The 13,008-nt window shown below is 39.9% G+C and overlaps 1 protein-coding gene across 2 annotated transcripts; it reads left to right on the top strand.

Annotated features, from left to right (window-relative positions):
- The first annotated feature begins 564 nt into the window (after positions 1-564).
- On the top strand, positions 565-4,590 carry LOC107769686 (beta-glucosidase 18). 2 transcript variants are annotated; one of them, XM_075235663.1, is made up of 12 exons: positions 565-852; positions 1,409-1,475; positions 1,588-1,646; positions 1,748-1,823; positions 1,938-2,012; positions 2,104-2,191; positions 2,282-2,534; positions 2,617-2,732; positions 3,186-3,459; positions 3,553-3,655; positions 4,038-4,146; positions 4,246-4,590. In XM_075235663.1, the coding sequence occupies exons 4-12, from the start codon at positions 1,763-1,765 to the stop codon at positions 4,469-4,471; spliced, it is 1,305 nt and encodes a 434-aa protein (XP_075091764.1). In that variant the 5' UTR covers positions 565-852; positions 1,409-1,475; positions 1,588-1,646; positions 1,748-1,762; the 3' UTR covers positions 4,472-4,590. The 2 variants fall into 2 exon arrangements, with proteins under 2 accessions (XP_075091764.1, XP_016444407.2); XM_016588921.2 differs by having other exon boundaries at positions 754-1,163.
- Positions 4,591-13,008: the final 8,418 nt, after the last annotated feature.

Consider the following 13,008-nt stretch of genomic DNA (forward strand, 5'->3'; position numbering starts at 1 on the left):
TATATTTTGTATGTCGGGATGTATAAATGGCATATAAAATATATACAACTAACATAATTGTATACAAGTTATATATAAGTTGTATGTAAATTGTAGTTTTTTTAATCTAATTCTGTAGAAAAAATAAAATTGTATGTAAATTATAGCTTTTGATCGAATTTTGTACAATAAAAAATTATATTCAAGTTATATATAAATAATAGCATTTGACCGAACTTATATATATATATTATAAAAAACTTTAATTGTCCTATGTAAATAAGAAAATCTAGCTAAAATTAGGTAATTAAATTTAAAATCTGATATATATACCAAAAAATCCCATATATAAACACCACTTTTATTGCCCGGTATGGCCTTTTTATATTGGTCACTCTGGTGGTTGTCTATAGTTTTACCATCTATATGCGAAAAAAATGAATGGTCAAACATTCGTGACTTTTTTTGCTTGAGTAAACTATCATATACTTTTTCTGGTGTGTTTATCATTTTACAATAAAAAATTAACACGTTTCCTCCATCTCTTTCCCTAGTAAAATACTCCAAACGTGATCACCATTGTGTACGGACGAAATCATCTTTCTTAGTGAGAATAAAAACATAAAACACAACCTCAATGTACTGTAATTTGATGTCAAAGATTGGACCTGCTGTTTTGTGTGGTTTGTAATATTAGTAAATGAAATTATTTTATTGATTGCCCCTTCACGACTTCACCTACTCCTAATTTTAAATTGATGTAAGTACTACTCCGAGTTGGAGTTTGGACCCAGCAATTACAATAATCTTGATTTGAATCCTGTGGCCCCGGTAGATGTCACGCACTTCAATATTCTCCAATTGTCTCCTCTTGTAAGTTATGACTATTTCTGGCAGAGAAAATCCAGAACTCCATCTAGCTTTAGATTGCTGGTGTTTTTTTGGGACCCAATTCACATAATCAGTTGTGTTAGTTAAGTTGGGTCTAAGAAAACAGAGTTAGGTTGATAATTATTAGAGTGATTAAACCCGAAATGAAGAGCACCAATAACAGTTTCAGCTGCTATTTTCTTGTCTGTCTACTCCTACTTGTGTCTGTAAATTCCTTTGAGGAACCGCAGAATGTTAAGAGATCAGAATTCCCAGATGGGTTTCTTTTTGGAGCTACCACTTCTGCTTATCAAGTACTTTCTGCTCTTAATTATGCTCTTCTATTAATATAATACTACTACAACAACAACAATGGTGTGGGGAGGATAACGTGTACGCACCTTACCCCTACTATGGTAGGCTGTTTCCAATACACCTTCGCTATACCCTCGTCATCCTTCCCTCCAATAACTCTCGCCTTGCTCTTCTTTTAATATGTCAACAAAATATTCTACTTTCTTGATTCTTCTAAAAAATGTATCTGAATCCTATGGTTTAGATTGAAGGGGCATTTCTCGAAGATGGCAAAGGACTGAGTAATTGGGATGTGTTTAGTCATACTAAAGGTAAATATCCATTTTCATATATCTTCTTGAATCCTAGTTCTTCTTTTTTTTCTTTTTTTTTTATATTTCTTTTCTATGCATATGTACTGAGAAAGATTTTCCGCTGTTTTAGGTAGGATAAAGAATGGAGATACTGGAGATATTGCGGATGATCATTACCATCGTTTTCTGGTTGACTTTCTGTTTTTTTACCATACTTCCCGAAATAGCAAAATTAGTACAAAGTTCTTTTAAAAGAAACAAAATTTACTTTGTGATAACAATTATTGCAGGAAGATGTTGAGTTAATGCACTCTCTAGGCTTGAATTCCTATCGCTTCTCCATCTCATGGAGCAGAATCCTTCCTAGTACACTCCATTTTCCTTATCCTTAGCGCGTTTTTTGTTCCCTTTAATCGGATTACTTATTTCGTTTCAGTAATAGTATTTCTTAAAAATTTCTGTTATCTTGCATTGTGATAGGAGGAAGGTTTGGTAAAGTAAATTTTGCTGGTATTATGTTCTACAACAAGCTCATTGATTCTCTCTCACTCAAAGGTATAATATTTGCAGATATTTAATAGATACTTTTACTTTATGGATTCTTGAATGTTGTACTTAGATTTCAGAAATTGGCCTTTAATTGCAGGAATAACACCATTTGTGACTCTCAATCACCATGACCACCCCCAAGAACTCGAGGAAAAGTATGGGGGGTGGCTTAGTCCTCTAATGCAGTATGTTTTTTTTGTGTAAAATTTTAATGGTACATTAGATGGAAATCTAAGGATGTGCCTTTTTAATTGTTTCCCTTTTGTGCCCTATAGGGAAGAATTTTCCTATTTTGCTCAAATTTGTTTCGAGAGTTTTGGTGATAGAGTGCAGTATTGGACCACAATCAATGAGCCAAATATGTTTGCAGAAATGGCCTATGTGAGGGGAGTGTACCCACCTGCTCATTGTTCCCGGCCTTTTGGCAACTGTTCAGTGGGAAATTCTGATACCGAACCTCTTATTGCAATGCACAACATGTTATTGGCACACGCCAAGGCTGCAAAACTGTATCGCGAGCATTTTCAGGCAAGTATCTGCTTTCACCTATTCACCTAACTCTTCAAAAGTGTAACATGTGCTTACACAAATTTGATGCTACTATATGCAGCCCAAACATGGTGGAATGATAGGGATTGTTGTGCATGCATTTATGTATAAACCGTTAAGGAATGATGACTTTGACCGTGACGCTGCTAATAGGGCTTTGGTATTTACCGCTGCTTGGTAAGTCTTACCGAGCTTGAAAGTTGGCCTTTAGCTAGACCGTTCATTCATTGACAGTGGCATATTGGCAATAGGCCTTTCATTACTCTACTGTGAACTCAAGCTTTGAGAAAACTCAGGAGATCATCATATATTACCTCAGATGTTGAAGTTTAGACTGTTAATATGTCAATTGCCCACTACCTCAGTACCTCTCTCTATCTCCTAACGTGCCTAAGTGTTTTTCTTGCCCTGTATGGCTATTTTCTTTGATTTTGTTTACTTGGATGATTCCACTACTATTGGAGGCTCCCTTTTTCATAGTAAAGTTTTTGCTGTAACCGGGCAGTAATAAAAAAGAAGAAGAACTATATACGGCAGTTCAGCCTTTTATTGAAACTTGCGACTGTGAAGTTTTTCTATTACTAGAACTTGCACTATAAATCTTGATGTGCTGTTGACCTCTTGTCTCAGGGTTTTTGATCCTTTAGTATATGGATATTACCCTCGAGAAATGCGCGAATATCTTGGAAGTTCACTGCCGACATTCACCTCAGATGAAAGAAAGCTTATCAAGGATAGTATTGACTTCATCGGAGTAAACCACTATGGCACCCTATATGTTAAGGATTGCATTTATTCGAGCTGCGTTTGTTCCAATTCTAGTTGTATTGCTGGTGGAGATCACCCTATCCATGGCTATCTCATTACTCTAGGAGAGAAAGATGGTGTTCCTATTGGAGAACCGGTACACAATTGTTTCTTATCCTAAATTTTGCTTTCCCCACAACCAAAACCTCACTTCGTCTTCTCATGAGATGCTTTTCCCTGTTTCCTATAGACAGGAATGCCTCGATTTTTTGTCGTTCCTAGAGGAATGGAGGAGATTGTGGACTATATGAAGAAGAGATATCCTAACAAACCTATGTTTGTTACTGAAAATGGTGAATAATCGACCCTCATTCACCTTGTGTTCAATTCATTATGATTCATATTTGTACTTCAGGTGTGCATAGTATCACGAGATGAGTTAGTACTGATATCTGGTTCTTTTAGTTATTACCTTCGACTATAGGAGTGATATAGCAGTTGTATTGGATCGTTATTGACATCTACGTTCTTCTGAGCTAAAAACGGAATCCCTGAACCAGTCAAAGATCCACCTGGCTAACAAGGAGGATAAATTCTTAAATTTGAAATTATGTCATGTTTGAGTTAACTTCTTTTTTTCTCCCATCCTCTGGCGTTATCTAGTCATGTTAGTTATGAGCGATTGCGACATTGTGCTTAATTTGCTGAAAAGGTGACTTATAAGGTGCATTCCAGGCTACTCTTCCCTAAATCCTACTACTGCACAAGCAGCTGAATTACAGCATGATATTAAGCGAGTTGAATTTCATAAGTCATATCTTGCATCTTTGGCTCGAGCAATCAGGTAAATGTACTCATATCTATCATCATTTACTGAAACAGGATCTCACGGACAAAACAATGAAATGAATGAAACTTTGTTACCTTGTTTTGAATTTGACAGGAAAGGTGCTGATGTACGTGGTTATTTCATTTGGAGCTTGATGGATAATTTCGAGTGGACGAGTGGATATGAGGTGAAATTTGGTCTGTACTATGTTGATCGCTCTACTTTAGATAGAGTTCCCAAGCTTTCAGCTAAATGGTATAGAGATTTCCTCACTGGCGAAAAAACAAGTAATGCAATTTCATTCAAGCATACACAAGCAGATCAGTTATCACACAAATAGTCACGCATGCATGCATAATCACACAAGAATTATAAAAGAGATGAGAGCTCTGTGCAATTGAGAAATTCCAGATATTTATGTATAATAACACTTTTAAGTAAATAAGATATGGCGGTTTCTGATTTTGTTGTCACTTCTATAGATGTACTACCATTCTCCTCTTACATGCAACTTCTTTAAGCATAACGTTCGGGTCTATGAAATGCAAAGTTATGGCAGAATCAGCGACTGTGAGTGCAGCAGCAATATCAGCTGAGGCTCTCCTTTTAGCCATCAATAGATGAAGAATTGGTCATAATCAGAAGGTGGGAAGGGTAGATCCCTTATCTTCTAAAACAACTAAGAGGAAGGTGATCAAGATGTTATTGCTGCTAGCGTTTAAGCACTTGAGAAATTATCTAATCAGGCAAAATAATACGCGAAAGAAGCATTTTAAAACTTCCCCGAGCCCGAGGATAACTAAGTGAAGAAATCACCATCTCTATAGATGGAACAAGACTTATCTTTAGCTAGCACCTGGTATAATTTCTTGGCCTTGGTCATATGCCTGAGGTATATGACTTCCTACCCGTGCCTTTCATTTATTACGTACAACTAGTGAACTTACCGCGGTTATTAAAAACATGAGTAAATTTATGATATAATCAACTTATCATCTAACACTCCTATTTATGAGAAGTTAAATAGCTTTTTTGAAAGATATTCCTTTTCTCCCGTGCCACTGTTTTGCTGGTTAGTGTTTTATCTTTCCCCTCTTTTTTTCTTTTCTTTTCGTTTCTCTTTTTCTATTATTTCTTTGATTCCTATCCCCATGTATACATTATTGTCGTGACCCTTAATCTTCAACCATTTCTAAAAGATCTGAAATTTCACAGACTAAGAAATATTTTTCATATTTTCATATTTATTTATTTATTTTATATTATGACTATTTATTCATGTTTTTTGGTAAATAAAAGCATTCATTACCAAGTAACTATATGCACAAAATCTCAAACAAACAAACTAACTGAAGTTGTACATCAAGTCCCAACTTTCAACATCTAAAGGCGTCAACAACTTCTAAATCAACTACAACAACTACCCCAGATAACACTAAGGGTAGAAATATCAACTCTCCATTTTTCTAGCTAGTTTGATCTTCAGACTGGCCTTGCAGAAAAACTCTTGTATCAGCTACCTGAAGATCTATCCATCCGTCCTACATTTGTTTAGAAAAATCCTGAAATTTCTCTCTTGCCAGACATGATAAATACTTTCAGCCAAAGTCATTTTGAACACCTCTGCTACTGTACGATTTCCTTTCCTCACTGCACATGGCCATTCTATTACATTCTGCCAGTCCAGCAAAGTTCTAACGAAGCCTTGCTAAGTAAATACTTTTCTCCACACTTCATTAGACAATCTACAATCAAAGAAGAGATGAGCAATAGTTTCACTTTTCTCATTACATAGGATACAAGTTTGGTAGTGAATAACACCCCATCTACTTGGTCTGTCTTTAGTTCTAAGTTTCTCTTGTAATGCTAAATTCATAAGAAATAACCATTTGGGAGTTCCCTGATTGTTGTACAATTTTCCTCCATTGCATCTTTGAATAAACCCCTCTTAGTTTATCTGGTCTCTGCATGGCCAAATGGGGGATTTTAGATGGCACCAACCCTTTTTAATACTCCTCAAAGTACGCAAAGCTACGCCAATACCTCTTTTCTAGCATAACAATTTTAGATAATTTTCTCCAATGATAATCAACTTAATACTAAGAAAATTTATTAATAGGAGAAGATTAGCATAAAACAAAGAAAGCTCCTAAATCTTCATGTCATTAGCTATATTACAAACACAAAAGAAGGAAAAATGAAAGCAAAGGCAAAAATCACAAAACAAAGAAGACACAACAGAGAGCCAATGAAGTTGCACAATCCAATTAATATTCAAGCTGTTAGGCACAAACTGCTAAATCTTTTCTTGAGTTGTGGCATTCAACTACATTGATACCTTCCTCACACTTGAATGGGATAAGTAGTAGGGATGAGAGATCGGTCCCACTATCCAACACTCCAAAAAGAAATTCAAATCAGGAAGGAAAATACTAAAATGAACCAACAAAGATACTAAAGAGAGAGGGGAGAAAGTGAAGGTAGAAAACCTTTAGAGCGAAAACTTTCGGGGAATTTCCAAAAAAGATAACAATATCTCCGAAGGAGGTTTCATTTTCAATTATAATTTCCACATCGACTGTCTTATGATCTTAGTGAAATTCCCATGATCAACCGGTTATAGATGCTTGTCCACATGAAAATAAAAAAATCATGACAAAGCAGAAATCGAACCAATTTTTGGCCAATTAATTTGCCTCGAAGAAATTTAAGGCATTTCATCAGTGGAACGATTATAATTTCCGCATCGACTTTCTTATGATATTCTTAGTGAAATTTTCATGATCAACCAGCTATAGATGCTTGTGCACATGAAATAAAAAATCATAATTATAACGACCCGTCCGGTCGTTTTGAGAGTATTAGCCCCGAACCCCTATTTATTGCTCTCTCTATTTTATTTTTAGATTTTGTGACTTGCCGGGGTGCTTGGTATCGGATTCGGGAGAGTTTCAGAGTGGAATGGGACACATAGTCCCTAAATTGGGAGTTTAAGTTCTAGGAATTGACCATAGTTTGAACTGTATGAAGACGACTCCGGAATGTAGTTTCGACGGTTCCAATAGCTTCGTAGGGTGATTTTGGTCTTAGGAGCATGTCCGAATGTTGATTTGGAGGTCTGTAGGTCATTTTAGCGTCAATTGACGAAAGTTGGAAATTGAATGATTTTTGGAAGGTTTGACCGGGAGTGGACTTTGTGATATTGGGGTCGGATTCCGATTTCGGAAGTTGGAGTAGGTCCGTAATGTCAATTATGATTTGTGTGCAAAATTTGAGGTCAATCGGACTTGATTTGACAAGTTTCGGCATCAGATGTAGAAGTTTGAAGTTTTAAAGTTCATTAGGCTTGAATCGATGCGCAATTCATATTTTTACCGTTGTTTGATGTAATTTAGAGGATCGGATAAGTTTGTATGATATTTTAGGACTTGTTAGTATATTTAGTTGAGGTCCCGGGGGGCCTCGGGTTGATTTCGGATAGTTAACGGATCAAGTTGAAGTTTAAAGAATGGCTGAAGTGCACCAGTTCTGGTGCAACTGCACCTCCGCAAGATTGACTGCAGGTGCGGGCCAGCAGAAGCATGAGGCCAAGCGCAGAAGCGGACCTCGAGAAGGTGGCCTGTGGTCGCAGGTGCGACGTGAAGGCCGCAGAACTGGAGTCGCTTCTGCGGAAGTATAAGCGCAGAAGCGGAAAGGCCAGGGAGGCCTATTGATCGTAGATGCGGATGAGGTCCGTAGGAGCGCATGCACAGAAGCGCTCCTTGGCTGCAGGAAATGGCCTATTTCGAGGGTTTAATTTCATTCTCCATTTTTTAACCTAGAAAGCGCGGATTGAGGCAATATTTCGAGGGTTTTTTAGAGAAAATATTTGGGCAAGGATTCTTGACTTGTTTTTGATTAATTTCCGCTAAGATATCATTTATTCTTCCTTTAATTAAGGATTTGGGTTGTGAAATTTGTGAAAAAAGTGAAAAATATCCTTAGGCTGAAGTTTGAGGTTTTGATCGAGAATTTTGTATCGGATTTGAGTAATTTTGGTATGGGTGAACTTGATATCGAATGGGTATTCGTATTTTGTGACTTTTACCCGATTCCGAGATGTGGGCCCGGGGTCGACTTTTTGGGGCAAATTTTAATTCTTTGCTAAAGTCGTAGTTTTAATATTCAAATTAGTTTCTTGTAGTTATATTTATAGTATGTAATTGCTTTTACCTAGATTTGGACCGTTCGGAGTCGGAAAGCCGAGGGAAATGCATTCTTATTGATTGATTGAGCGAGATTTGAGGTAAGTGATTTGTCTAACCTTGTGGGGGGAGGGGGGGGAGAATCCTCTTAGGATTTGTTATTATTGTAACAATTTGTGATATGTGAGTGCCGTGTACGCGAGGTGACGAGTGCGTATACGGGCTAAATATGAAAATTCCGGTTCTTGCTGAGTAGTCTTCTTTTAAATTCCTTAACTGAGTTGCCTTAGCATGTGTAGCTGTCATGTTTAGCCTAGTATCGCATGTCTACGGGTCTTAACTTTTACTTTAAATTTTGTGCAACATACTTAGTTGAATTACTTGCCTCTGTGATCTTGTATTCAGTCTTTAACCGTATGGTTCCTTGCTGTAAATTCGTTGTTCCATAGGTTATGAGTTGTGTATTTACTTTTGGGACTACGAGGCGGTACCTCGGGAGATCCCCCATTGCATATTTACTTATGGGACTACGAGCCGGTACCTAGGGAGATCTCCCTGTTGCATATTTATTTTTGGGACTACGAGGCGGTACCTCGGGAGATTCCTCGTTGCATATTTACTTTTAGGCTACGAGGCAGTACCTTGGGAGATCCCCCTGTTATGTATTTACATTTTAGACTACGAGGCGATACCTCGGGAGAGCCCATGTTGTTTTCCTCTATTTGCTGTGTTGTTACCTTTCTGTAATTTCTTGTTGTTTATCTCTCAGTTACTTCATTATATTATTATATTTTCTTCCTCATTACCTTTTATTCCAGTGGGGTCCTAACCTAACTTCATCACTACCCTACCGAAGTTAGGTTTGACACTTACTGGGTACCGTTGTGGTGTACTCATACTACACTTCTGCACATCATTTTGTGCAGATCCAGGTTCCTCCTACCAGGCCAGATACTAGTGAGCTGGACCGTACGTGGAGACTTGAAGCTATATCTGCCAGCATCCACAGACCTCGAAGTCCCCCTCTATCCTTACTATGTTATTTTTCTTATTCTCTTTAGACTATGATGTATAGAGACACTTAGTATTTTCTCTTAGAAACTTGTGACTTATTTCTACCGAATTTTGGGAGTTGTAATTATTTGAATCACAGGTTCTATTTATATTTCATTTGTTGAGATTTGAGTTCAGTTTTATATTCAGTTATTCCGCAAATTGTTAGGTTTATCTAGTCTTAGAGACTAGGTGCCATCACGACATCCTACAGAGGAAAATTGGGGTCGTGATAAGTTGGTATCAGAGCTCTAGGTTCATAGGTGTTATGAGTCACAAGCAGGTTTAGTAGAGTCTCGCGAATCGGTAGACAGACGTCTGTACTTATTTTCGGGAGGCTATGGAACTGTTAGAAAAAATTTCACTTCTTGATTCCTTGTCGTGCGAATTTCTTGACTTCGGGATTCTAAATTTTTGTCTTTCTATTCTTTCACAGATGGTGAGGACACGTACAACTAGATCAGATGACCAGACACCCACGCTCCCTGCTAGAGCTGCGAGAGGTTGGGGGCGGGGTAGAGGCCGATGACGTCCACATGGTGCAGCCAGAGCACCCGCATGAGCTGCTACAGAGGAGCCACCAGTAGCTCCAGTTGGAGAGCAGGCACCTGAGATGCATGTTACTGCACCAGCCCTTCAGGAGACTCTAGCCTAGAATCTGAGTATGTTCAGCACCTTGGCTTAGGCAGGATTGATACCACTTGCTCCTGCCATATCTCGGGCCGGGGGAGGAGCACAGACTCCCGTCGCTGGTACCCAAGATCAGCGGGTCCAGGTCGACCAGGTACCAGAGGTCGTACCAATGCAGCCGGTAGCTCCAGTTTAGCCCGAGGTTAGGGCAACAATTTCTGAGGCGGAGCAGTTCAGGCTCGAGAGGTACGAAAAGTACCACCCTCCTACTTTCAGTGTCTTGGCGTCAGAGGATGCCCGTGGTTTTCTTGAAGAGTGCCACCGTATCCTCCGTACTATGGGTGTTGCGGAGACTAGTGGGGTTTCTTTCACTACGTCCATCTTAGAGGAGTGGCTTATCAGTGGTGGCGAGCATATGAGTTGGGTAGTCTGGCTGAGGCAGCTTCACTCACTTGGACTCAATTCTCATATATGTTCTTGAGGGAGTATGTCCCCCAGAGTCTCAGAGATGCATGGCGCGCAGAGATTGAGCAGTTGTGCTAGGGTTCTATGGCCTTGTCAGAGTATGCGATTCGATTCAGTAATTTGGCTAGGCGTGCACCAGCCTTGGTTGCTACTGTCCGGTAGCGGGTTCGTCGATTTATTGAGGGGTTCAACCCTAGTATCAGATTTAGCATGTCCCAAGAGTTGGAGATGGATATTATGTACCAGCAGGTAGTAGGGATTGCTAGAAGGTTGGAGGGTATGCTGACTCGGGAGAGGGAGGAGAGAAAGGCCAAGAGGTCTCGAGAGTCTTGCACTTATAGTGGTACTCGTGCTCCAGTTGCAGCTCGTCATGGCATGGGTTATATGGGTCGCCCTATTCATTCAGCACTTCCAGCCGCCAACATTGCTCTGGTAACTCCTAGGCCCCAGGATCCCTATTATACACCGCCAGTGTCTAGTGTACCTCCCGTATGGGGTGCTTTCAGCGGTCACTCCAGCCGATCAGGTGAGTGTGGTGATACTCTTCATATGGTAAGGGATTTCCCAGACTTAGGAGGGGTGCACCTCCACATATTTCTTAGGCACGACGTGCTCCACTGGGTCCTCAGGCTATGATTACAGCACCATCTACCACTCCACCTACACCGCCAACTAGAGGTGGAGGTCAAGAAGGTAGAGGTCACCCTAAAGGGAGAGGGCAGGCCAGATACTATGCTCTTCCTGCTAGGACGGAGGTAGTTGTATCCGATTCTGTCATCACAGGTATTGTTCCGGTCTATCATAGAGATGCATCAGTCTTATTTGATCTAAGCTCCACTTATTCCTATGTGTCATCTTATTTTGCTCTGTATTTGGGTATATCTCGTGATTTTCTAAGTTCACCTGTATATGTGTCTACACCCGTAGGTGATTCTATTGTTGTTGACCGTGTGTATTAGTCGTGTTTGATTGTTCTTAGTGTTTTTGAGACTATAGCCAATTTATTATTGCCCAGTATGGTGAATTTCGATGTTATTTTGGGCGTGGACTGATTTTCGCCCTGTCACGCTATCCTTGATTGTCTCGCCAAGATGGTGACGTTGGTTATGCCAAGTCTACCGTGGCTAGAGTGGAGAGGTACCTTAGATCATGTTCCTAGTAGGGTTGTCTCATCTTTTAAGGCTCAGCGAATGGTTGAGAAGGGGTGTGATGCGTATCTCTCCTATGTAAGGGATATTAGTGTTGATACTCCTACTGTCGAGTCCGTTCCGATAGTGAGGGACTATTCAGATGTATTCCCGGTGGATCTTCCGGGCATGCTGCCCGACAGAAATATTGACTTTGGCATTGATTTGTTACTGGCACACAACCTATTTCTATTCCACCTTATTGTATGGCCCCAACAGAGTTGAAAGAATTAAAGGAACAGTTGCAAGAGTTGCTCGATAAGGGCTTCATTCGGCCCAGTGTGTCGCCTTGGGGTGCTCCTGTCTTGTTTGTAAAGAAGAAGGATGGTTCTATGCGAATGTGTATTGATTATCGTCAGTTGAACAAGGTTACAGTGAAGAACATGTATCCATTGCCACATATTGATAACCTATTTGATCAGCTTCAGTGTTCCAGAGTGTTCTATAAGATCGACTTGCGTTCAGGCTATCATCTGTTGAAGATTCGGGAGCCAGATATCCCGAAGACTGCTTTCAGGACTCGGTATGGTCATTAAGAGTTCCTTGTGATGTCTTTTGGGCTGACCAACTCCCCAGCAGCATTCGTGCACTTGATGAATAGTGTATTTCAGACCTATCTTGACTCCATCATTGTGTTTATTGACGACATTCTGGTGTACTCCCGAAGTCGGGAGGATCATGAGCAGCACCTGAGGACTGTGCTTCAGACCTTGAGGGAAAAGAAGTTGTATTCAAAATTTTCGAAGTGTGAATTCTGGGTAGAGTCAGTGGCATTTTTGGGTCATGTAGTATCGAGTGAGGGGATCAAGGTAGATTCGAAGAAGATTAAAGCAGTACAGAGTTGGGCCAGACCGTCCTCAGCTACGAAGATCCAAAGTTTTCTTGGCTTGGCGGGGTATTACCATCGATTCGTAGAGAGTTTCTCGTCTGTTTTAGCACCTATGACCAGATTGACCTAGAAAGGTGCTCGGTTCAGGTCGACTGAGGAGTGTGAGGAGAGCTTTCAAAAGCTCAAGACTGCTTTGACTACAACCCCAGTGTTAGTGTTGCTTACTGGATTAGGGTCCTATACAGTGTATTGTGATGCATCACGCATTGGTCTCAGCGCGGTGTTGATGCAGGACGGTAGGGTGATTGCCTACGCATCTAGAGAGCTAAAGGTGTATGAGAAGAACTATCCTATCCACGACCTCAAGTTAGCAGCTATTGTTCATACCTTGAAGATTTGGCAGCACTATTTGTATGGTGTCCCTTGTGAGGTTTTCACTGATCACCGGAGTTTACAGCATCTGTTTAAACAGAAGGCTCTTAACTTGCGGTAGCGGAGATGGTTGGAGCTGCTTAAGGATTATGACATC

Source organism: Nicotiana tabacum, chromosome 2 (genome assembly GCF_000715075.1).
Source record: "Nicotiana tabacum cultivar K326 chromosome 2, ASM71507v2, whole genome shotgun sequence".
Classification (NCBI taxonomy): Eukaryota; Viridiplantae; Streptophyta; class Magnoliopsida; order Solanales; family Solanaceae; genus Nicotiana; species Nicotiana tabacum.

Bases quoted from the DNA above. Each gene is read 5' to 3' on its own strand.
- LOC107769686 (XM_016588921.2), top strand. From the start codon at position 1,014: ATGAAGAGCACCAATAACAGTTTCAGCTGCTATTTTCTTGTCTGTCTA. The intron at 1,476-1,587 runs GTAAATATCCAT...CCGCTGTTTTAG, and splicing joins TGTGTTTAGTCATACTAAAG to GTAGGATAAAGAATGGAGAT. The intron at 1,647-1,747 runs GTTGACTTTCTG...CAATTATTGCAG, and splicing joins ATCATTACCATCGTTTTCTG to GAAGATGTTGAGTTAATGCA.